Raw genomic sequence first — 25,327 nt, 5'->3', positions numbered from 1 at the left:
AGCCCATACAGCAGCGAAGACCCAGCATGGCCAAAAATAAATTAACTGATTTTTTTTTAAAAAAGAAAAAAAATAGGAGGAAATCTCTGTAGAAGAAAATCTTTATGACTTTTGAGTTAGCAAAGATTTCTCATGTAAGACACACAAAAAATGACTCATAAAGAAAAACTGATAAATCAGACCTCATTAAAATTTAGATCTTTTGCTCTCTGAGAGACAGTTAAGAAAAATGAGAATATAAGACACACACTAGGAGTAAATAGTTGCAAAACACATATCCGAAAAGATGAGCAAAGAAAAGAGAGTCTTCAGAACAGAATAAGGGTTCTAAACTTCGGTCCAGAGACTCATCTTGAACAATGGTTTCCAAATTGAGGTATATGGGACAATTCACTGAGATGAAATTAGAAAAGAGTTTCCCCCAACCTTTCAAAATTTCTATTTTTTTAAATATATGTTTTACAATATACAAAATACATAAGCACTTGTACATGTTCTATAATTTTAAAATAACATATGGAGAACACTCAATCTTTTTATATAAAGATGTGATATATAACATTTACAAGCCACTGATCTAGAACCTCAGTACTCAAAGTATGGTCTAAGAACTAGTGTCATTAACCCTTGGGTGTCTGTTAGAAAACAGTGAAGTTCAGGCCTACACAAGACCCACTTTATCAAATTACAATTTTAACAAGATCTCCTAGTGACTGATACGTGCAGCAGTGGTTCTCAAAATTTAGTATAAATCAGAATCATAAGGAGGGATGATTAAAACACAGATTCAGGGAACCACCACCTGGAATTTCAATTCAGTAGGTTTGGGGTAATGCCCAAGAACCTGCACTTCTAACACATTAGCACATTCTCAAATGATGCTAATGCTGCTGATGAGGGGACTACATTTAGAGAATTACTCTCCCAGGTGAACTACAAATGAACTTCAGGTTTACATAAAACTTATATTTACTCCAAAGTTTGTGTATATGTACATTTTTCTAGAGAGAAAACCATTATTTCATCATGTTCTCGAAAGAGTTTGTAATTTCAAGGACAGTATCATCTCAACCCATTATTCTACAGACTAGAGTTTTCCTAAGTATGTTTGTGTTCTGTTGGTGATATGAGAAATGACTTTCAGGTTGTATATGATAAACGTTTTCCTTTCTCTTTTTTTAATATGAAAAAGCACAAACATACATAAAAGAAAAACATAATGAAAATCGATATGTCTATCACACACTTTCATCCATACTTGGCAATCATCGCTACCATATTTTTAAATCAAATTTATGTGCCAGACACATAAATTTCATTCATAAATTATGATTTTTAAGGTAAAAACTTTCAAAAAATAAAAATTATTTTTAGGCATAACCACAATACCATAATCATGCCTAACAAAATTCACAATATTTCTTAAGATCATCTATATCCAGTGAGTGTTCATATAGTCCCAATTGTTTCACAAATGTTCTTTTTCACTAGTTTGTCAAATTAGGATCCACATAAGGTCCATCCACTGCAACAGGTTGTTACATCTCTTAAATGTTTTATTCTGTATATTCCCCTTCCATTTTTATTTTTAATAATATTGCATTTATTTTAATATATATTTAGCAAACACCACACATCCATACACCTACTTTTACAAAGGTCAAGAAAGAGTTCCTCAATTCCTTTGTTCTGTTTGGCTGAAGTGTGATAATGTTTTGCTCCCACAGATTCTGCATACCTTAAAAAGAAAAATAACAGTAATTGATGTAAAATAATGTTTCAAGTTTTTGCCACAACTGCTATTTGAACTTTTTTTTTAAACAGTAGCACTTTTAGTGACTTATTACTAATTAACCCAGGTTTAGTGAAATTAAGATCATATACTGTTTAGTATCTCTATATATAGAACCAACTTTTAAATAAGAATATATTGTAAGACTTGAAATTTTTATAAATTAATCTGCAACCCAAATATTTTAGTTTTTGTGACTCACTATTTGGCCATGGCAGTTTTCTTTTGCATCACTTTTATACTTTTTACTGAAACCAAAAAGAGAATTGAAAGTGAAATATCTTTAAATGTCATGAAAAGTCTAGAAACTGCCAATGTAAACACGCTTCACTGAATCCAATAGCTCAATCTATATTAAAAGGTTTGAGTAATAACTAAATGGTAAAGAACACCATGCAAGGATGAAGACTTCTTACAGAGAGTGACTGATGGAAGGAAGAGAAGCACAACACTTACGATTCTGCTTCTTGGATGGAAACATGTCTCTCCTTCTCCAAGTCTACTTTATTACCTAATTGGAAAAAGTAAATGCCAGTGTTCAACATTTTTATCATGAAATTAAGCTAATTCTAAATATACAATTGCTATTTTAATCCCCTAGAAAAATAATGCCAAATCCCCACCAGACTTCTCAGGGTCTTGAAACTATCAGGTTAACTCCTATGACATGAGGGTTGATCATGACTGTCAAGGTGAATGCCTCAAACTCCCTCAAATGGCTCAACGCATATCCCTCCTAAAGCTGCGGACTCAGAGAGGAAAGAACTCTCCTGAAGAGATGAGCATTCTTTTTGATTTAGAGAATAAATGGGATTAGGATTTACTAGGGAACCCTAAGGAAAAATCTATGATTCTTATCCAAGTGGAAGTGGTCCCCAATCAACTTAGAGATGGTCAGTAATTAAACAAGGCCATCTTATTGCTCATGAAAATATATTAGGCTAGCCTTTTGGATCCTAAGAATATTTTGGTTTTCTGGATGATATGAACTGATTAAAGAAAGCATTAAAACGTATGGCTTTTGAAGTACTTCACCAGTGCAGGGGAAGAAACTGTACTGTTTGTTTTAAAAACATCAGAGAACTTAGTATATGAACACCATGCAGATTTTATTTCTTTTTGTCATTTATTTTTATTATTTGGAGGCTAATTACTTTACAGTATTGTAGTGGTTTTTGCCATACACTGACATGAATCAGCCATGGAGTTACATGTGTTCCCCATCCTGATCCCCTCTCCCGCCTCCCTCCCCATCCCATCCCCCTGGGTCATCCCCGTGCACCAGCCCCGAGCACTTGTCTCATGCATCCAACCTGGGCTGGCGATCTATTTCACACTTGATAATATACCATGCAGATTTTAAATTACTGAAAATAAGTTTGGCTTTCCTTAAGCAATTAAACCAAACTGAAATTATGCTACAAAGCAACCAGAATAAAAGTGAAGAAACTTCAAAATGCAGATTCCTTACTATATACAGGCTAGAGATGAAGGTAAGTAGGCTGGACTGAGTGCTAAAGGCAATGTAAATAACGGACAGGAAAGGGGGAAATACACTAAGAAAGGACACATTAAACAAATATTTTCATTTCTTCTATTATGACCTATAGAGGTAAAAAAGGAAATCCTATAAATAAAGTCATTTTTTCTTGGAACTTTAGAGCATCAGGAAGACAATTTCAGATAAAGCATTGAACTAAGCTCCCAATGAAAGATGCAACGCTTAGAACTGAAAAGTACAAGCCCAGAGGCTTTGCATATAGAAGACCTCAATAATCTGAGCCCCTAACTATATGCAGCTTCAAGTAACATTTGACACAGTAGCCTAAGGCTGAGAGGGAAGCAGACATGCTAAAGCTCAGAAAGTGAAAGAAAGTGAAGTCGCTCAGTTGTGTATGACTCTTTGTGACCCCATGGACTGCAGTCCACCAGGCTTCCCTGTCCACGGGATTTTCCAGGCAACAGTACTGGAGTGGGTTGCCATTTCCTTCTCCAGGGGATCTTCCCGACCCAGGGATTGAACCCGGGTCTCCCGCATTGTAGGCAGACGCTTTTACCAGCTGAGCCACCAGGGAAGCATCTGCCTACAGTGCAGGAGACTTGGGTTCAATTCCTGGGTCAGGAAGATCTCCTGGAGAAGGGAATGGCAACCCACTCCAGTATTCTTGCCCCTCCCCCCCAAAAAAACAGGCTCAAAGCTCAGAAGGTCCTAGCAAATTCAGTACTGAACTCTTCCTTCTTTGAACAGTCTACCTCAGCAAGAAAACACATATCAGTTCTGATCTCCCACATTATTCTGTCAATAAAATTTTTCATCTGCTAAATATTATAGCCAATACATCCAACAGTTGCCAGCAGAGTAAACTGTTCTATGCCGTGAAGAATGCAAAAAGCACCACCTAGTGGCAGATGGCTCCAACAAGCAGGAACAAGATTCTGCCACAGTAAAAAGGGAAAACAGTCTCCTTATAGAAGGAGACACTCGTTGAAGTTAACGAAAACCCTCTGAGTTGGTTTGATAGAGCTTAAATGTCTATTTTTTTTTTTCAAAATCTTCCAGAATTACTAACATCTACTTTTTAAAAATGAGGTTAGGCAAAGTAGACAATCACCTTATTGCCTCAAATGAATATTCTGGAAAAACCGAGACACTGCTTTACTATTTAATAGCATTTTAAACTTAGCCAACTTTAATAAAGCCAGTTATTTTCTTTTAGATTTTTTTGGCCCGCCACCATGGCTTGCAGTATCTTGGTTATCCAGCCAGAGACTGAACCCAGGCCACAGCAGGGAAAGCGCCAAGTCCTAAACACTGGGCCACCAGGGGTTCCCCAAATCTGTTATTGTTAAAATTGCTGACTATTTTAATAACACAATTAACATTTTAAACAAAAAAATCCTTCTACTAAGTAACTACTATTTCTTTGAACAGTAAGTGCTCATGATGGATTAACAGCACAGACTAAGTCACAAAACTGCCTGTCAGTGACTGATACCTTTCCAAAGTTCAAGACCTTTGTAGCTCCTGTGTTTGTTTGAAGGCAAGAGAGCTAAAGCTGGCAGCTTTGAGGCTTATTTCCCTGATAGCTCAGATGATAAAGAGTCTGCTTGCAGTGCTGGAGACCCAGGTTCGATCCCTGGGTCAGGAAGATCCGTGGAGAAAGAAATGGCAACCCACTACAGTATTCTTGCCTGGAAAATCTCATGGATGGAGGACAGGCTACAGTCCATGGGGTCGCAAAGAGTCAGACACGACTAAGCCACTTCACTTCACTTCACTTCTGTTTCAATACTACTCTGTGGCCACATTGGGAACATTCCAATAGGCTTAAACACCTGAAAACAAGAATAACCACCAAAATAAGCACCTACTTGAGAGTACTGTATACTTTCTGAGGGCTGAAGCCATTGGAGAAGAAAAGGCTATCCTGCTAAGAACACTAAAAACTTTTTCTTCTTTAAAAATACCTATTTTAATAAAGAACATGGAAGGGATAGGCCCATTGCTAAGGGGAGATGGCTAATAGCAATAAAGAGGGCTTTATTTTGCTTAGACAAAATAAAGGATGGAATGCGGCCTAGTGGAAACTTTTAAATCTGATAAATTTCGCCTTAACTTCTGGCTCATTTCAAAACTATACAATTTGGGGCATATTACTTCACCCCTCTTAGTCTCACTTTGTACAAATGTAGCTAATAAACTTTCCAAGGTTTATGTGAAAATAAGATATAATGTAAAAGGCCCAGTAAATAGTACATATAGAATGGAGAGTAGTTATTATAATCAGCCATATTCATCACAGTGAATGATCAAATGAAAAATCAACACAGTTATGAGAGACTTAAAGCCCATGATAATTAACACACTTCTTATCACAATCCTGACTGCCTTAGGAAATTCTTTACCCACCCCACCCCCCAATTTAGTTAGGTTTCCCTTTGTGTTATCACAGCACCCTCCCCTTACCCCTTCACAGCATTTATCACAATATACAATAACAGCTTGTTTTTCTTTCTCACCCTACACAATAAGCTCTGGGACGACAAGGACCGTATCTATTTTTTTTCCCCCTATTTTTTAACTTATTCACTATATTACTCCCAAAGCCTGGTACACACCAGCAAGTAACACATAATTGTTGGTTAAGGATACGGGCCTGAAGGAGCAGACAGGCCTAAACTAAAACCCCAGGCCTCTCTCTAAATACTATGCAGTCTGGGAACTGTCACGTTCGCTAGGTCCATTTCCTCACGTGTAAAATGGCAATGGCAACAATGCCTTCTTGCAGTGTTGTCAGGGGGCCTAAATGAAATAATAACGGTGTAGTTCTTAGAACAGTACCTGGCACTCAACAAGTGGTAAGTAGTTATTAATAAATATATATTTAACAAACACACAAATGTTGAGAACAGACTATTAACAAAATATTCTATTAAATAGAGCAACCACAGCCAAGAGTGCTGATCAATGGATTAAATAAAACTAGGGGGGAAAGTCTCTACTAGCAAAGGATGGAGTTCTCTATTCCTGATTTACACATTATTAGTGGTATAGATAAGGACCGAGAAGGTTAAGCATCTAATTTACACATGAAAAAGCTAGTAGATTATAAATATGTCAAGCATAAACAGTTACAAGCATATGGCAAGTTAAATCTTACACTTAGGTTTATGTAACAGATATGCAGGAAGACAGGAAAAGCCTAACAGAAGAGCAATACTTATAAAAACGAAATCCTGACTTTTGTTAACTATAATCTATATTAAAAGACAAATTAAGCTGACATGACTGCTAAAAAGCATATGCAATCTTAGAGATAAAAATCTAAACAAAAAAGGAACCAAAGAGCAATGCCAGAAGTCCAAGACAGAGTTCTAGAGTTCTCTTACTTTACCCATTAAGAATATTCCTCCACTCTAGTGAATCATGGTCTACTTTCATCTCTGGAGTCAAAAGTCACCTTTGGAGTCCTTAACTCAAAAATATGTATAGTTAAATGTAACAAGAACAGATTCAAGGGATTAGATCTGGTAGACACAGTGTCTGAAGAACTATGGACGTAGGTTTGTAACACTGTACAGGAACCAGTAACCAAAATCATCTCAAAGAAAAAGAAATGCAAGAAGGCAAAGTGGTTGTCTCAGGAGGCTTTACAAACAGCCAAGGAAAGAAGAGAAGCAAAAGGCAAGGAAGAAAGGGAAAGATAAACCCAACTGAGTGCAGAGTTCCACAGAATAGCAAGGAGAGATAAGAAGGCCTTCTTCAATGAACAATGCAAAGAAATAGAGGAAAACTATAGAGTAGCAAAGACTAAAGATCGCTTCAAGAAAACTGGAGCTATCAAGGAAACATCTCATAAAAGGATGGGCACGATCAAGGACAGAAATGGTAAAGACCTAACAGAAGCAGAAGAGACTAAGAAGTGGTGACAATAATACACACAAAAACTGTACAAAAAAGTTCTTAATGACCCAGATAACTAGAACTGGATATCCTGAAGTGTGAAGTCAAGTGGGCCTTCGGAAGCATGACTAAGAGCAAAGCTAGTGGAGGTGACGGAATTCCAACTTAGCTATTTAAAATCCTAATAGGTGATGCTGCTGCACTCAATATGTCAGTAAATTTGGAAAATCCAGCAGTGGCAACAGGACTGGAAAAGGTCAGTTTTCATTCCAATCCCAAAGAAAGGCAATGTCAAAGAATGTTCAAACTACCACACAATTGCACTCATTTCACATGCTAGTAAGGTAATGCTCAAAATCCTTCACGGTAGGCTTCAATAGTACATGAACTGATAACTTCCAGATGTACAAGGTGGGTGTTGAAGAGGCAGAGGAAGCCAGAGATCAAACTGCCAACATTTGTTGAATGATGGAGAAAGCAAGGAAGTTCCAGAAAAACATCTACTTCTGCTTCACTGACTACGCTAAAGCTTTTGACTGAGTGGATCACAAGAAACTGTGGAAAATTGTTAAAGAGATGGGAATACCAGACCACCTTACCTGTCTCCTGAGGAACCTGTTTGCAGGTCAAGAAGCAACAGTTAGAACCGGACATGGAACAACAGACTACTTCCAAATCGGAAAAGGAGTATGACAAGGCTGTGTTCTGTCACCCTGCTTATTTAACTTCTATGCAGAGTACATCATGCAAAATGCCAGGCTGGATGAAGCACAAGCTGGAATCAAGGTTGCTGGGGGAAATATCAACAACCTCAGATATGCAGATGATACTCCTCTAATGACAAAAAGTGAAGAGGACTAAAGAATCTCTTGATTAGGGTGAAAGAGGAGAGTGAAAAAGTTGGTTTAAAACTCAACATTCAAAAAACTAAAATCATAGCATCTGGCCCCATCACTTCATGGCAAATAGATGGGGAAAAAGTGGAAACACTGACAGATTTTCTTTTGTTGGGCTCCAAAATCACTGTGCATAGTGACTGCCACCACAAAATAAAAAGACAATTGTTCCTTGGAAGGTAAGCAATGACAAACCTAGACAGTGTATTAAAAAGTAGTGACATCAATTTGCTGACAAAGGTCTATGCAGTCAAGGCTATGGTTTTTCCAGTAGTCACGTATGAATGTTGAGTTGGACCATAATGAAGGCTGAGTGCTGAACAATTGATGCTTTTGACTTGTGCTCTTCAAGACTTCTGAGAGTCCCTTGGACAGCAAGAAGATCAAACTAGTCCATCCTAGAAGAAATCAACACTGAATATTCACTGCAAGGACTGATGCTGAAGCTGACACTCCAATACTTTGGCCACCTGAGTGAAGAGCCAACTCACTGGCAAAGCCCCTGCTGCTGGGAAAGACTGAAGCAAAAGGAGAAGGGAGTGACAGAAAAGAAGACGATTAGATAGCATCACCCATTTAATGGAGATGAATTTGAGCAAACTCTGGGAGACAGTGGAGGACAGAAGAGCCTGGCGTGCTGCAGGCCATGGGGCTGCAACGAGTCGGACACAACTCAGCCACTGAACAACGACAATATGACGAGAACACAGCCTGAGTCACTGATTGTAATTATACTGTAGCTGCCAAGCTCTCTTATTTTCTAAAATAATCTTACAATGAACAACTAAAGGTCAAGCTGAAGCAAGGCTGGGAGACTCAAAGCCCTACATGTTCAGGGATTCCCAGCTGCTCCCCCAAGGGCATTCCTTGAATTACAGATGCTTGAATCTCTTGAAAGATCCCTTCGAAATTCTAAATTACTCTAAAATATTAAATACGAAAATACCATTCTTCTTTTCTCATGTAACTTTAAAATGAAAATTATTCATTTACTATTCTTTAATAAAGTATAAAAGAAACAAAGGACATTTTTAAAAATTACTGTCACTTACCTACTATACATAAACAGATTTCATTTCCCAACATTTTCCGTAATTCTTTCACCCAGTTTTTAACCTGTGTATATAAGTGTAAATATTAAAACAAATCCTGTTACAATGACTACAATTACAATACCCCAAAATGCATGTTGTGAAAATACCTCAAAATTCTAATGGTCCATATATTTAGTTATTAGGAATGATTCACTATATAGGAGCATGTATATTGCAAACCACAGACACACACATCCAATGGAAAGATTTCTCTCCCATCTACATACTAAGTATAAAGAGAAGCATCTCTAATTACAAACTTTCATAAGTCGTCCACATATCTAAGCAAAGCTGTGCACCAGAGCAAAAGCATGTCCACTGCAGCCTCTGATAAGAGATGGTCATGTAGAATCACACTGGACTGAAGAACGTATGGGCTTGAGGATTCCCTAGTGGTCCAGCGGCTAGAACTCAGTGCTTTACTGCTCAGGGCCAGGGTTCAATCCCTGGTCAGGAAACCAAGATCCCACAAGGCACATGATGCAACCAAAAAAAAAAAAAATAAAAAAATACACACACATACAAGCTTAATTAAAAGTCTTTCACACCCCAGTTGGTTCCAAAATAGAGGCACAGGAGCTTCTGTGACACACACTTAAAGGAAAAACAAAACGTACAGGAGTAGAAAGAGAGTAAAATACAGTTTTATCTTCTGGTGTGTGATAGGTTTCTTCACCCTCAGCATCACTGGTACTATGGCTTTGCCAGCTCTCTCCGCGAGGGCTGTCCTGTGCAGTGAATGACGCTTAGTAGCATCCCTGGCCTCCCACCGGCTAGACACCAGTGCCACTGCCAGGTGTGACAACCAAAGCTGTCTCTAGACACTGCTACCACCAACGGGTAACCACTGGACTAGCCAGGGAATTCCCTACCTCTAGCCAATATTCTTCTTCATCTGCAGTCAGATTCCCCTCCACAGGCATTCTATTCATTAACCCATACACTCTGTGATGAGTTACAGAGGGTCAGAAACTGTCTGCCAAGAGTCCATTTCTTCTCTGACTCTGCTCTAGCCGAGTCTCCTGCTTTGACCAAGAGAATTTGGCAGCACTAGCGCCATGCCAATTCCAGACTAAAGTCTTAGGAAGTCTGTCAGCTCTCTCTTGGGATCTAGTTGTCATTTAAGGTTTGGCTGGAATACAGAATAATGAGAGCATGTGGACAGAGTACTGGAGAATAAGACACCAAATGGAGTGAGAAGGCACATGGGGGAAAACCAGGCCCTCTTGGATCCAGGCCCCCACCCAGCCACCCCCAGTTCATGCGGCACTCTGAGTGACTCCACTGACACCACACGGAGCAGACGATTTGTCCAGAAAAGAAAGAGTGTGAAAATCGCTCAGTCCTGTCCGACTCTTTACAACCCCATGGACTATACAGTCCATGGAATTTTCCGGGCCAGAATACTAGAATGGGTAGCCTTTCCCTTCTCCAGGGGATCTTCCCAACCCTGGGATCAAACCCAGGTCTCCTGCATTGCAGGCAGATTCTTTACCAACTGAGCCACAAGGGAAGCCCAAGAATACTGGAGTGGGTAGCCCATCCCTTCTCCAGGGGATCTTCCCGACCCAGGAATAGAATCAGGGTCTCCTGCATTGCAGGCGGATTCTTTACCAACTGAGGTACAAGGGAAGCCCAGGCAACCCTCAAAGCCATGAGAAATAATATGTTGTTGTTTTAAGCCATCAAATTTGGGGGGTTTTGTTATGCAGCAAGAGATAACTGGTCACTTTTCAACCTAAATGACTCCACTTTCTTTTAGTCAATAAAATACTTAAACCATTTCTTTCCATGCCAAAAAGGCAAGAAGGGATAGAAGAGATAACAAACAGTATCCCAAAGATAAAATGTTTTAAAATATCATTAAATCTGCAAGCTACCTATTTTCATTTTTCTACTCCTTGGCCTAAGTTTTTCAACACGGCATTAATAATCCAAAGGCTCACTTGTATATCTGCTTCATCCATTAAATGCTAGGAAACAAATAGAAATAAAAAACAAAAAGGGCAAGTAATTTCAAGAAGTACAAACCTGTAACTCAAGGCAAGAAAAGTTTCGCCTTGGAATTACCCCCTTTAGTTACATATCTTTTCTTATTCCCAAAGGCTTTCAAAAGGTCAAATAAGTAAACTGTCACAATCCTAACTGTGATGAGAATTCAGAGGTTAAGTTTAATGGTCACTCATTTTTGGTCCCAAAAACTTTATAAAAACGAAGTACTTTAAAATAAACGCTGCGTTGATTTTCCTTTTAAAATCTGTATTGAATCCTCCAGGATACCTAGTGAGGAGAAAAGAGCTTAAACTTGATTTAGTTCTTCTTCTACCTCCCCATCATTATGGAACCCACCAGTGCAGCAATAGCAAGTTTTCAGGTGCCCAGTGTGTACAGAATCAAAAAAAAAGTTTGTGATTTTTCTTCAATAAGGAGAAAAAAAGGCGTCTGTATTTTTCTGAAGCTTTTACTTCAGATTATTTCCCTTTCCAATATCTGAGAAAGCCAAATAAACTATTAATAGATGATATCCATACTGTTAACATGAATTAAATACTCCATTAAAAAATATGACTGATCATCATTTATGTACAAACTATGCTCTTAAAGCCAAGGCTAATCACACTGTTAAACAAACACGTTAATGCAGACTTGACAAATCACTGTTGCTCTATTAAGTCGTTCACCCATAAGTAAGCAAGGTACCTTCTGAAAAGAATCTTCATCTGTTATATCATAAACTAAAATAGCTCCATTTGAATCTCTGTAGTAAATTGGACCCAATGCGTGGAATCTCTCTTGACCTGCTGTATCCTAAACAAAGCAACAAACGTTTATTAGACCAGAAGAAAACATATATCTATTATTTAAACTACAGTGAGCTTCTGACTAATTATAAACTAGGGTATAAAGTTATAGATAACCCCAAAACACTGTTAAAAGAAACAAGCTATAAAAAATTTTAAGTTATAATTAATATTTAATGTTTTACTGTTTTGTAAAGGTTACTTCTCCCCTCCCCAACCCTCCTCCTCCTCAGCAATCTTTCCCACCCTCACTAAAAAGCCAACTCAGTTGTCAAAGGGCTGGCATGACCACAATGGCCTTATAAGCCAGAAACAGGCTTGGCACTAAATTTACGTTCTCCATAGAGAGGAGACAAGGAGAAACTGCATTATCCTTGCCCTAGTCTCCACCAGCCACTCCCTTGGAAGATTAGGACATGGAGACAGGGGGATAAAGGCCAGGCAGGCTGTCCACCTCTTTCTCTGAAATGGAATCCCTTGAGTTCACCCTTCTCCAGTTGAAAAGTTATGACAGCATTATTCACGTATAAGAAGTGTATTCAATATAGAATTCTTAGTCAGATTTTAGGGGGAAAAGATGTTTAATTAAAAAAAAAAAAAGATTTTGGCTAACCTTGAGTTAACAACAACAACAAAAAATCCAGAAATTCAAATTCCTATTTCTTAAGCCAATCAGTTATTAGAGTATGAAGAACAGGTAAAGGCCTTCACTCATACAGCTGAAAACGTTAACTTACCCATATAGCAAGGTTTACTCTCTTCCCACCAATATTTAACTTCTTTGTTAAGAATGATGCCTAAGAAGAGAGATATACATTAAATGATGTTTTACATAAAACTTCTTATCCTAAAAACTATAGATGAATGAATCATATCATATGAAACAAGCTATCTGGGAGAAAAAGCAATCATGAGTTTCTATTAGTAACTAAACATTGTTTCCACTGAAAACAGAACAGTATTTTTATTCTAAGAAAAAGATATTTTGTTTTATGAACACAAGTTATGAAAAGTACCCAAAAACTAGTCATTAAGTATTTTCTTAGTTTTTTTTTTTTCCCTCATTAAAACATTTTCTTAGCATTTAATTTGATGCCACCTAACCTACTCATTATAGAAAGAGACTTCTAAGATGAGATAAAAGAAATGTTTACTGGTGTTTACTTAGCTGTATGAATACCATTACTACTGGAAATTTTCCCACAATTATTTTGCAATTCAATTATTTAGACTACAGCTAAAAACTGTACCAGGTACTATCCCAGAAATGAAAGAAAACAGTTCCAGCTTTCAAAGAGCTTACAGTTCCACTGCAAATATTAAAATGTAAAGAGAAGGGTTAAAATGGAGGGTCTTGCTAAGTACACTATAAGGAAAATGCTGAGAAAGGAGTGTAAGGCTTGCCTGGATAAGTCACAAAACGCTTCAGTAAGAAAGTAATGAGCTCCTCTTTATGAGTAGTAGGGTTTTTCCTGACAGACAGGTGAAACCACTGAAACCTGAAACATGTAACTCACCATGCCACAGGAAACTCCAAGCTGGTCTGGCGTATGCCAGAGATGAAACTCTAAAGTTAGGAAAAGGTTGAATCAAAAAACCCTGAAACTCCGTATCTCAAGATATGGACTTAACCTTGTGGGTCTCAATAAAAGCTGTTTCAAGACTCTAGACAAGGTTTTTGGCTTTTCTTTTTAATGCACACTACAGTCAGGTGTATTTGCGGACTGCTGTGTATTGCTCCATATCCCCTTTGTGCATTCACAGTGCACACTGAGAGTCTGCCAAAAGAAAGACTGGCTAATTGTATTTATACAAGTATTTCCCAAACTCATTTGACTTCTTTTCCCCTAAAGAAACACCTAACTCATCCAAAGAAGTAAATGTTAGGAAATAATACTGTTGACAATGAAGAATCAATGAAGGGCTTTTAAGCAGTGAGGACATGTAAAATCTGTATTTTTAAGAGAATGACTACGATAGGAAGAAAGACAGGACTAGACCTGGAAGACAGGAGGCTATTTTAAAGCTGGAAAGAAAAGCATAAAGGGCCTGAATTAAATGCATTAAGATAGAAAAGAGAATAAAATCAAGAGTAATTAAAGAGGGAATATAATCAGAAACCTGAGTCAGTTGACATGTTTAAAAAAGGAACAAAGAACCAAGTTCAAAGCTATTCAGAGATTATCACATTTAAGTGTATCGATACAAAAGAAAGTGCAGAGATGGAAAGTAAAACAGATAAAAAGGCTAGGATGGTGAATTACTGATATTACTGAAGTAGAAAGAACCTAGATTTTAGGAAGGACTTTCTACTGTATATATACCAAGGAAAATTAAAAACTAAGAAAAGGCCACTAGGTTGAATGATTAACTAAGGAATCCAGATACAAAGGAATCACAAATGGCAGAGCTGAGATCAAATCCAGGAATGTCTACCTTCAAGATACTTTATTAAATAAAACAGAGGTTATATAGAAAAGGGTATAATATTTAATTCAATGGCAAAACAACAAAGGAAATAACTTGGAAAATAAGAAGACCAAATACATGTTATGACAATAAATATGAATGAAGGAATATTTCCCACTCATAGCATAAGGGTTAAGAATATCAACTTTGAAGCAGAACTTTGGATTTGAATCTCAGCTTTGCCACTTATCAGTTGTATAATTTATTTGAACTCAACCATTTGCCCTATTTCACTATCATTGTTATATAAAGAAACTCAAAATCTGACTCCTATACAAATGTTTAATAGATAAGTAAAGTTAAATGCCTATTTCTCCTCTTTCAAACATATTTAAAATTAAACTGATCTTCCCTCCAAAATTGGCTTTCCACTGTAACATTAGTATTTTGATCACATTCTCCAAGGCACTGAGGTTTAACATCTCAGGAATATCATCACTGAATATTCTTCCTTCCCTGTCATCCCATATTCCAAAAAAACTGATCAAGTCTTGTCTTCATATTTCAAGTTCTATGACCACCAGTCTCATATTAAGTCATAAATATAAATACCTTTGGTCTCACTTCACACTCTGGTTCTCTAGTCTACATGCCACATTATCTTCCCCAAACCTCCATGGTTAAAAATAAAAACAAGCAAACAAACAAAAACAAAAAGCCCTACTATATCCTGCTGGCAGGTAATATCATAAAAGCCTTTTGTCAAGAGTTTTGTGGGGATTTCTCAGCAGAGGGAAGTGAATTATAGCTGGGAGAGCTCCATCATTTCCTTTCTACCACTCCTTCTGAAACTTACCATCACTTTCCATGGTGAGTTGAGAGACAGTGCTAAGTCTCTCCTAAGGAACCATGGATGTATAGAATAATTTTATGGAAAGAGTGCTCATTAGAGCATTGATTCTTTAGAAAAAGCAAGAAAGAAAATGGAACGAAATAACCTAAGTATCTATCACTAGGCAATTCTTTAAAAAATATACAAATGTAGCCCATCGATACAGTGAGACACTACACAGTCATGTCTACTGCTGTTGCTAATACCAGCTAACAGTTACTGAATGCTTACCTTTCACCAAGTACTGTGCAATGCACTTTTTACAAAGTCATTCATAAGCTTCTCCTTTAGGAAAGTCAGGGAGCCCTAATATAGAAATAAAAATCTCAGAGCCTCATCTTTGTATCCAAGGACCTCCACCATTTGTCCACATCTATCTTCCTAGAAAGCTTCCAGTATTCATAGAGTCTATACTATATATTCCCTCCAATTCTGTTTGTTCATGAAATTCCTCTCTAACTTGGGCCTATTCTTTAGTTTCTATCTTAATCTCATCTATCCAAGACCAGTTCACAGACCTATAATAATCTTCTCTGAATTTTTAAATTGTCTCATACCACCCATACAGCCCACACTGGATTTCTCTATGCAGCAGAACTTTAGGGAACCTAATCTTACAATATACAGCACATACCACCTCATATTTTAAGTTATCTTTTCATGGGTATACGTATTCTGTTAACTAGATTATATATTTTTATTTAACACTTTCACAGTGCTTACAATGACATGGGCAGTGTTTTAAATACTTTTCAATATTAATTCACTTCTCGTAAAACTCTGTGATTAGATATAGTTATTATCCAAATATTATAGAAGTGGAAACAGAGACAAAGGAATGTTAAGTATCTTGTTCAAGGTCACAAGCGACAGAGTAGGATTTGAAATCTAGGCGGTCTGGCTCCAGGTATGACTCATAGGCACTGTGCTGTGGTACCTGCCAGACTGAGATGTGAATGAACACTTCTCTAACAGAGGGGGCAGGGGGAACCACAGATAAATGCATCTACAGTGTGCCTCGTATAATTCAAGTTACGTAAAAGATATGTTTCAAATAGTTTCCTTATAAACCAAATTATTTTAACTCAAATATCTGATGCACCAAGAAAGTACATTCTAACACGGTACTCACTAAATCTTTTCTGTCTTCATAACAAAAAAACTTAAGACTCTCTCTATGGAAAGAGTTCTTCTGTAATACAAATCGTCTCATTTTATATAAATCCTAAATTCTTAATATTTCATAGATATTTTTTAAAGAAAATTTTCTGTTTTAAAAATAATTACAGTTGAGAATAAAGTGGAAAGATTTAACATGACATCAAGACAGCTGCAAACGATCCGAAGGTTGAAATCTCTTTTTTCTCCCCCCAACTACCTCTATGAGGCATACTTAATTTGGCCAAGCTACTGAGATACCATTCATGGTTATGTAATACTCTGGGGCAGAGGTTCTTAATTCTATTACATGGTAGTAAAAATGGGAGGAAGGTATAATCATGAACTGCTTTGAGAATCAGATAAAAGCCATGAACCCACTCAACACTCAAGAAAACTGCTCATATGCACATATAAAAAAAATTTTTTTTTTCACACACTTTCCTAAGGAATTTATAAAGCCCTGGCAACATCTCAGTGAAAGAACCCCACTGAGAAAGAGAAGGGGAGAGTGGCATAAACAATGTCAATTCAAAGGTTTCGAGGAATATGGGAAGAAAAAAAATAGTACATATTATGTGCCACCACGCTTCGTCTTTCTCATTTTATTTTTGTATTAATAAGAACCCTGTGAAGTAGGCAATTAGCCCTATTTCACAGGTGTGAATCCAGATTTAAAGAAATACAGTGACTCACCCAAGGTCAGACAACTCAGTCAGGTACTGCAGTGGGTGGAAGGCTGTCTGACTTTTCCCACTGCACAAAGCTGCCTATTCTAGAACACACACGTTCTTAAACTGGCTCTCCTCCACTTGGACTGAGTGCTCCTGGACACCAACTCATCTCCCAAAATACTCTCAGGGTAGCCACAAACAATGAGAATCAAAGCAGCGGTACGTTTCTCACTTTAGTCCTCCAAACCCTGAGTTGTGTTTGTGTGTGCGCGTGCGCTCAGCATGCTTGGTTGCTCAGTCATGTCCAACTCTTTGCAACCCCATGGACTGCAGCCTGCCAGGGTCCTCTGTCTATAGAATTATCGCCAGCAAGAATACTGGAGCAGGTTGTCATTTCCTACTCCAGGGGCTCTTCCAGACCCAGAGATCAAGCCCACCTGTCTTGCACTTTCTGCATTGGCAGATGGATTCTTTACCAGTGCACCACAGGAAAACCCTGAGTTACAGCATCACTATTTCTTCTAATTCCAAAGATTTCATCTTCCAAACTTTAGGTGGATTAAGAGATTTATCAATCTTATTAGACATCTGTCATTCGCACCTGATGCTTATTTACCCAGCACTTTATTTGAAGTCATGATGGGTACTTTTTTAATCTCTATTTTTAATAAATGCTTATAGGTGAGATATAATAAGAATAAATTGAATTTGCCAAGTGAAAGTCTTTTCATAACTGGTTTCATCAAAGTGTTTTAATGTTTTTCTGGGTTTTTTTTTGCCAAACCACTTGTTCTTTTGGCAAAACAAAATACCTAATGCAGTATAGTAACAACTGTAGACAAATATCCAACTGTCTTTATCTAAATTCAACAGACTTTCCAGTTATATTACTTTTGCTACAGTTACTAACATTGTTTCTGCCTTAAGGATTTAAAGCATCCACTGGGAGTTCTCTTGTGTCCAGGGGTTAGGACTTTGTGCTTTCATGGCCCCCATCTTTCCCTGATCAGGGGCTAAGATTATGCAAGTGGGGCTGGGAGTGGCGGGCGTAATCCACTGACTCCTTTCAGCTGAAGTTGCGGACATGAAAGGGTTCAGTCAGGTAACTCATAAAATGAGTCCTCTCTAGCAAGGCAATAAAAAGGAGCTACCAGAAAACTAAGATGACTTTCTACAAGGTCAAAATCATGGTACAGTATATAAAGGTAACAAATCAACATGTTACACAACTTAAGTTTATAAAATGCTATATATCAAATATTTTTAATTTAAAAAAAGAAAGAAAACTAAGCTGGGTGCTTGACTACCTCATTTCTTATCTTTAGCTTCCATAAAGAGCTATTATAATCAGTTTAGAGTCCAAGTAAATACTTTGAAGAGTCAAAAAGTCACTTCGAAGGACTAGCTCAAAACATACAGCAGAAAATAAGTTAGATATAGAACAGTTATGTGTTAGAAGTTCAAAGCAATAATTCAGAAAAACTCTTCTTAAAAAAAAAAAATCACCCACCCTTCCATAGCCCACATATATCTAGTAAAATACTGAGGGGAAAAAGGAAAGATTTCTACTATGGTATTTTATAAAGACATTGTCAACAAATTGGCTGAATCTTTTAAGTGGCTTCCAGGACTACCTTAGAAGATCTTTCACACATTTGAAACATTAATCTTATAAAACAAGGAAATTAAGATTTCTAGCTGAGTATAAAACTAACTGCTAGAGTCTGAATGCCAAGTGTTGCTCTGGAGGTTAAGGTGTATGAATTAAAAAAAAAAAGTAGCTGACATATATTAAGAAAAAAATAGTTACACCATCACTATACATAGGCCCTCAGAAATCTAACCCAAGTCTTTGTTTTCTCACTTGCAAACTCTTAGGATACTGTCTTCCCAACCAACTTTACAGCACTGCTTTGTTAATCAAATGACAGGCACCTACCCTAGACTTCAGGAGGCAGAGGTGGAATTCCAGCTAGAGTTCTAAAAGGAAAGATGATGGATGGTTCTGATTATGAAAAATGTTACTTTTTACACAGGAGACTAGTTGAAAGTGGTAAAATGCATTTAAGTCAAAATGCACAGTCTTACAATAAAGGGGAAGGGCAGTTTCAGTTAAAGAAAAGGAAGTGACTATCCAAGAGCACAAACAGAGAGAGAAACAAAGACAACTGAAATCACACAAGCATTTAAGAATAAAGAAGAAAATTAACAGAAGGTTACAATATCTTTCTCATCTTTACTTTCCCCAGCTGGCACAATGTTTGACAGGTATGAAATAAACAATTTTTGAATGTAACTGCTTAGGTTCAACAATTAAATTCCAGGGACAAAGCAAAGAGTCCCTCACTCCAACTGTCTTTCTTGTCTGTGTCAGGTTTAACACAGCCCAAAACAATGAGGAAATCACAGAAGGAAGCTTGGGACTTGGTTATGAGCCCAAGCTTTCTTGGTAAGCCAGCGAAAGGAAACTGAGTCCTCGGAGAGCTCACCTGCAACATTCCTTCATAATTATCAGTAACCTAGGAGGAGGTCTGCAAAAAAGGAACAGTACTAAGACACCAAAGCATGGCAAATGTCATAATTTTTAAAAATTAAAAAAATGACTTTCCAGAAATGTCAAGCCCAGACAAACTCTAGAATGGATAATAAACAAATACATATGTATGTATAAAAATATAAAAGGGAGCAGTCCCTCAGACTGCATGAGTTCACAAAATAATTCATGTCAAATTAATCCCATTACTTCTTTGTCTGGGTTACCCTGAAAGAAACCAACAGAAATTAAGCACCATTTCTTCATTCCCAGGTGGCGCCAGTGGTAAAGAATCTGCCTCCCAATAAAGGAGACACAACAGACAAGGGTTCAATCCATGGGTGGGGAAGATCCCCTGGAGAAGGAAAATGGCAACCCACTCCAGTATTCTTGCCTGAAAAATTCCATGGGCAGAAGAGCCTTGTGGGCCACAGTCCATGAGGTCACAAAGAGTCGGACATGACTGAGCAACTGAGCACACACACACAATTCATCCAACAGCTGGCATTCATCAAATAAACACTGTGCCAGGAGGTTTGCAGTGTGGTTCTCTAACCCACATAAACATCTTATGATTGAGATCCTCCAATTTCATGGGTAAAGAGCTAGCTTACAAACATTAGAATACCCTGCCAAAATCATGATAGCTAAAAGGTAGAAGCCAAAACTTCAAACTAACTTCAAAGTCCTGTCCCTTTTTACCACATCAGATGGTCTCCTACTGCAGAAAAAAAAAAAAAATGCATCTTGTCTTCTGCAAGCATTTGACAAAGTATCTCATGATATCCCCTACGGGCAAGACTGATGTAGCAAGGGCAAAAAAAAAGTCAGATTTGTAACGCTGGAATAGCCATTTTCATTAAAGGTTTCCTGTCCACTAGGCAGTAGTCCATAGCAGTCAGTCTTCTTCTCTGTTTCCATTATCATTAATATGTATAACACTCCATTAAAGACTTCTGCACAGTCACAAGGAAAGAAGGCTGTGGCCCGTGTCTGATCTGGGAAAAGCCCCACCCTTAGACTCTTTAGAGTCTAAAGAGAAACAAACCTCTGGTCCTGTGTCACTAGACTATAGAGAGACTTGTGAAGAGCTCTGTGCTTGGCTCCGGCTCACCCTTTTCTTTCAGAGTCTATTAATGACTGATGAGAACACTGAAGACAATCTTACCAAATCTTCAGGTGAAAAGTTAAAATGGGTGCCTAATAGAGCTGTAGAGATCATGCCTTATTTTTACGGGCATGGCCAGGACCCAATCTAGTGCCTGACCCACAGACGCTCCATCAATGTTTCTTGAGCTACAGGGTCAAAATTCAAAAGCATATCAACAGGCATTAAGCACTGGAGCAAACCTATCAAAGCCAACTTTAATGGGTCAAATACATTGGGGGTTGGGGAGGAAGGCAACTATACACTGAAAGTGAAATGAATTTGAGGGATGTAGTGTTCCTTCCTCACTCTCTCCCTGTACCTCTCTCCCTTCCTTTCAGCAAACAAAACTAAGACAGCAGGCCCAATATTAACCAATGTGGCAGCCCAAAAACTCATAGGATCTTTTCTACTTCGGAGTTAGAAAAGGATTCTCCACAGGGGAGGTGACAGCCTGCACTTCTTTGCACAGTTCAAACCACACTAAGAGTCATCTCTGCAGCTTAAGCTATCAAATTTTAAGAAAAGAGGGCAATGATTAAATACCAAGTATCCAGAAGAGATGCCAAAATAATGATATGACTTAGAACAATGTTACGGGTGGTCTAGTAAAAGGAACCAGAACTGTTTACCAAGAGAAGACAAAACTCAAGGAGATGTATAGCCATCTTCAACTATCAGAAGGGATGCCATGTGTGACTAAGATTCAGAGAGCAGGGAAACAGATTTTGTCTCTAGACAGGGAAAAACGAACTGGAAAGTAATCTGTCCAAAAATGAAACATGCTATCTCAGGATACATTGTTTTCCACCTTCTGTATCAGTTCATCTCACCTCCAAGATGTTCAGACTAAAGTAGGCAATCACTTGACTGAAATATTAAACAAAAGACTGAAAATAGTAAACCATAAACTATCTTAGGTTCCTTTTAGTCTTTAAAACAGGAATGCTTGAGAGTGTACTTTGCAACCAAAACACAAAATATTTTACAAAGATAAGTAGTAGAGAGTTCTTTCTGCTAAGTAAAAAGGGAAATTCTTTCTCTCACATCTTATGATGCATTAGTTCCTCTCCATTTGGAATGAAAGGTATACAAGAGTCTCTATGGGTCTCACTGAAATCAAATTTCTCTGAAAAGACTGTTTGAAAAGATGAAATGATCTGATATCCAAGAGAAGGAGACTGTATATAATGCTGTTTCCATATGTTGGTACACAGCAAAATCCTCAATTCTAGAACATAATCCAGATAATGTTTGCGGTAAGAGTTATATGCTATGCTTTGAGATCTATGTAGATTGCAGAGGTTTCCTCCCAGACATTTGAAAATCTTAACCCAGCTAAAAGCTTTGAGGATATTTTTGGAATGTATAAGTGTAATTTTTAGGCTGAAGGGCTAAATTATCTTTTTAAAAAAATTAAGAGCTCAATTAAAATGGTCTTCTCTTTTCTCTAAGATCTGTAGCATAAAAGAAATCACTAAGGGGTGGTTTACCAACATCCAGAAACAGTGCTCCAAAATTTTAAATCTAAACTGGATTCAAATTTCAGCTTGAGAACCAAGACTTGTAGCAATATGATGACCAACAAGTTACTCAATTTAACCATGCCTGTTTCAGCATCTGTAAAATGAGGCTAATAAAACTATCCACCTCACAGGCTGTTAGAAGAATAGTAGAAAAGTAAAATACTCAGCACAGTAAGAACTCACTAAATGTTAGCTATTTTTACCTTAATAAATTTTGAAATTTCCAACTGATCATAGGTATTGAACCTATAAATTTCCTTTATCTCTCTAGCAACACTCAACCATAATTATTAAAATTGTGTTAAGTGACCTTGTACAAAAATGCAGGAAAACAACAACAACAACAACAACAAAAACCACCCAGGTTCCCGACATTCACTCTTTCAGATCGTATGCTTTATACAGAAGTAAAAACAGACGAGTAAAAATAGAACATGGAATCAGAATCAGAGCGTCTTTGTAAATTCTAGACTCAGTAGTTTAAAAATAGCATCAAACATCTAATGCCACAATTAAGAAACTGCATTCTATCAAACAGTGTCCATGGACTTACACACTACACAATCACTAATTAAGATCTATTGCGCAATTTGGGGTAGTAATAATAAAGGTGGAGCACTTACACTGGGCCAGGTCCTAGGTGCGTTTATGTATATTTGTCCTGACAATCGTATGAACTATATACTATTATTATGGCCATTTTAACAGATGGAGAAACACAGGCACAGATAGGTTAATTAACTTGCCCAAAATCACACAGCTAGTTAAACGAATAGAGGTGCAATCAGGCTCAAAGTCCACTAGACTTGACTGCCTCTGATGAAACTGATTAGGGCGGATTCGTTGGGTATTTTTCTTCTAACACGTGCAAACTAATTTCACGCTCAATTAATGATTACATTTTAACACTTTTCTGACTAACAATCATGTATCTGCAAATGAAAGCTGGCCCTACATTTACAAGCAAAGAAAATAAACAGCAGCAGTAAAGCTGTTAGCTTGAGGACCAATTGTTGGCCAGTATTCGTATGACGTTTCCACGTGAATATGGGTCGACCCGCATCGGTGAATATAAGTGACCCACAAGTCAGACCCACGCAGGCTGCAATGGAACTGCGTAACCCTCACCAGCAAGCGGTCATTTCAAAATCCCTCCAGAGAGAAAAGTCTTGCCAATCGGCACGTTGTTCGAAGACAGGACAAAATGGAACTTGCACAAACACTTAGTCATCAGTAAGTGCTGAAGTTACACATCACCTAGTTCGCAAAATCAAACCCGCAGCTAAGTTCCTAATTCCGAAAGAAAGAAAAAGGGCTGACGCTCGGTTGACTGACTGCAGGGTGAAGACACCTAGGGCCCAAGCGGAAGCGAGTCAGAGAGGAAAAATTAGCCCCACGACCCGGACCCCACCACATGCGGAGCCACTCTGGGGACCCTGGGGACTTTTCAGGGCCCTTCCACTTCTCTCCCGAGAGTCTGTACCGTCTCCGGGCTGCCCCGACGACGCGTCTTCCCAGGGTGAGACCGCAAAGGCAATGCGCAGGCGGAGGGGACAGGCCTGGGATCTGGGCGCCCCGACCCAGAGGACCGCGGTGGCAAATTCCCCTGAGGCGCGGAGGCGCTGGGGCCCCGAGACGCCGCCCCCGCCCCCCGCGGCCCGCACCTGCAGGGTGGTGATGTGCTTGTCGTTGAACTTGTTCTCGCAGTAGCGCAGCACCAGCGACGTCTTACCCACGCAGCCTTCCCCCAGCAGCACCACCTTGAACGAGTAGGCTCGGCCCGCCGCCGCCCCGCCGCCGCCGGCCGCAGCCATCCCGTCGCGTCCCAGCCGCCCGAGCCCTAGCGCCGCGCCGAGTTCCCCAGACGCCGCGGCACCTTCACAGCCGCGGCCCGCGCAGCCCCTCCGCACCGGCGCCCCCCGCCCCGGGCGCCGTCCCCACTGCCGCCTCCGGGAGAGGCCTGGAAGCGCCGAGAGGAAAGTCCGAGTGTGAAGGGCCCCGGGCACCACGTCAGGAACCGGGGGAGAGGCGAGGAACGCTCGCTCTCCGCCTCCCTCTAATGGCGTCTCCTTCCTCCTACGTCACACGTCGGGTCACGTGACGGCCGCGGCGGGGGCGGCCCCCGAGACGCGGCCCCGGAGCGCGTCTGGGCGTGGGCGGGGCCTGCGGACCGCGGCCGCGGGCCCGAGCAAGACCCTGCGGGCCAGCTCCGGCGGAGCTCGGCTGTCTGCCGGCCGCCACCTCTCTGCAGCTGGTGGGAGCCTGCGTGCAATGAGGAATGGGGAATTTGAGGCGAGCCCAGCTCAGGTGGAATGTTCAAGTACACAATGTTCTCGTTCTTGCCCAGGGGATGTTCACGAGGCTAATGACCTCTCCCTTCCGGAGGTCCCGGTAAAACGATTTTGCCGAGGTGACCCCCTCAGTATCTTGACAGTCTTTCTCTGTGGGATCCCAAATCCTAACTATTGAATTTCTTTCAGGTCCCCAGACCACCTGGACTCCTGCTTAAATCTCAGTGTCTCGCCTTAAACCAGAAGGTTTCCCTGACCACCCCTCTTTGTCCATCATTTCAACTCTCTCCCCACCGGTGTATCTTCTCTAGCCCAACTTACTATACTTCGTGGAAATTACGATGTTCAGTATTTCTCTTTCCTTATTAGGCTGTAGATTTCTTAAAGGCAAGAACTGTGTGAGACTCGCCCACCCTTGAGTTTCTGACTCCAAGTGCCAGACACATTACTGGTATTCTATAAATATTTGGGAAGGAATGAATAAATGATACTTCCTAGGCCGTTATGCCTTGGTTTCCCATTTTTTCCTATCTTTCATGAAGCTTTTCCCCCCCATGACTTTCCATGTTGACTCCACCTCGACAAACCTGTCAGATTTGATGATTTCCTCCTGTGCCTTCCCTTTCTTTAATGAAATAAGTTCTTCCAAGACACCATACCAGTGTTTCTAAGAGTTTGCAACCAGAAACCTGATGTCAGCAAATATATTC

At 39.2% G+C, this 25,327-nt stretch overlaps 1 protein-coding gene across 1 annotated transcript in view; it reads right to left on the bottom strand.

Moving 5' to 3' along the window:
* Positions 1 to 24,391, bottom strand: part of RAB21 (RAB21, member RAS oncogene family) — a 36,864-nt gene extending 12,473 nt beyond the window's left edge. Inside the window, exons 1-6 of the mRNA XM_061124572.1 lie at positions 23,991 to 24,391; positions 12,725 to 12,784; positions 11,887 to 11,994; positions 9,145 to 9,208; positions 2,249 to 2,303; positions 1,650 to 1,738 (exon numbers count right to left, since the gene is read on the bottom strand). Coding sequence (XP_060980555.1) covers positions 1,650 to 1,738; positions 2,249 to 2,303; positions 9,145 to 9,208; positions 11,887 to 11,994; positions 12,725 to 12,784; positions 23,991 to 24,140 — 526 coding nt within the window. The 5' untranslated portion in view covers positions 24,141 to 24,391. The remainder of the gene's footprint in view (positions 1 to 1,649; positions 1,739 to 2,248; positions 2,304 to 9,144; positions 9,209 to 11,886; positions 11,995 to 12,724; positions 12,785 to 23,990) is intronic.
* Positions 24,392 to 25,327: the final 936 nt, after the last annotated feature.

Source organism: Dama dama, chromosome 3 (assembly GCF_033118175.1).
Source record: "Dama dama isolate Ldn47 chromosome 3, ASM3311817v1, whole genome shotgun sequence".
In the NCBI taxonomy this organism is placed as follows: Eukaryota; Metazoa; Chordata; class Mammalia; order Artiodactyla; family Cervidae; genus Dama; species Dama dama.
The sequence above is the reverse complement of the archived record's forward strand: the minus strand, read 5'-3'. Positions and strand labels throughout refer to the sequence as shown.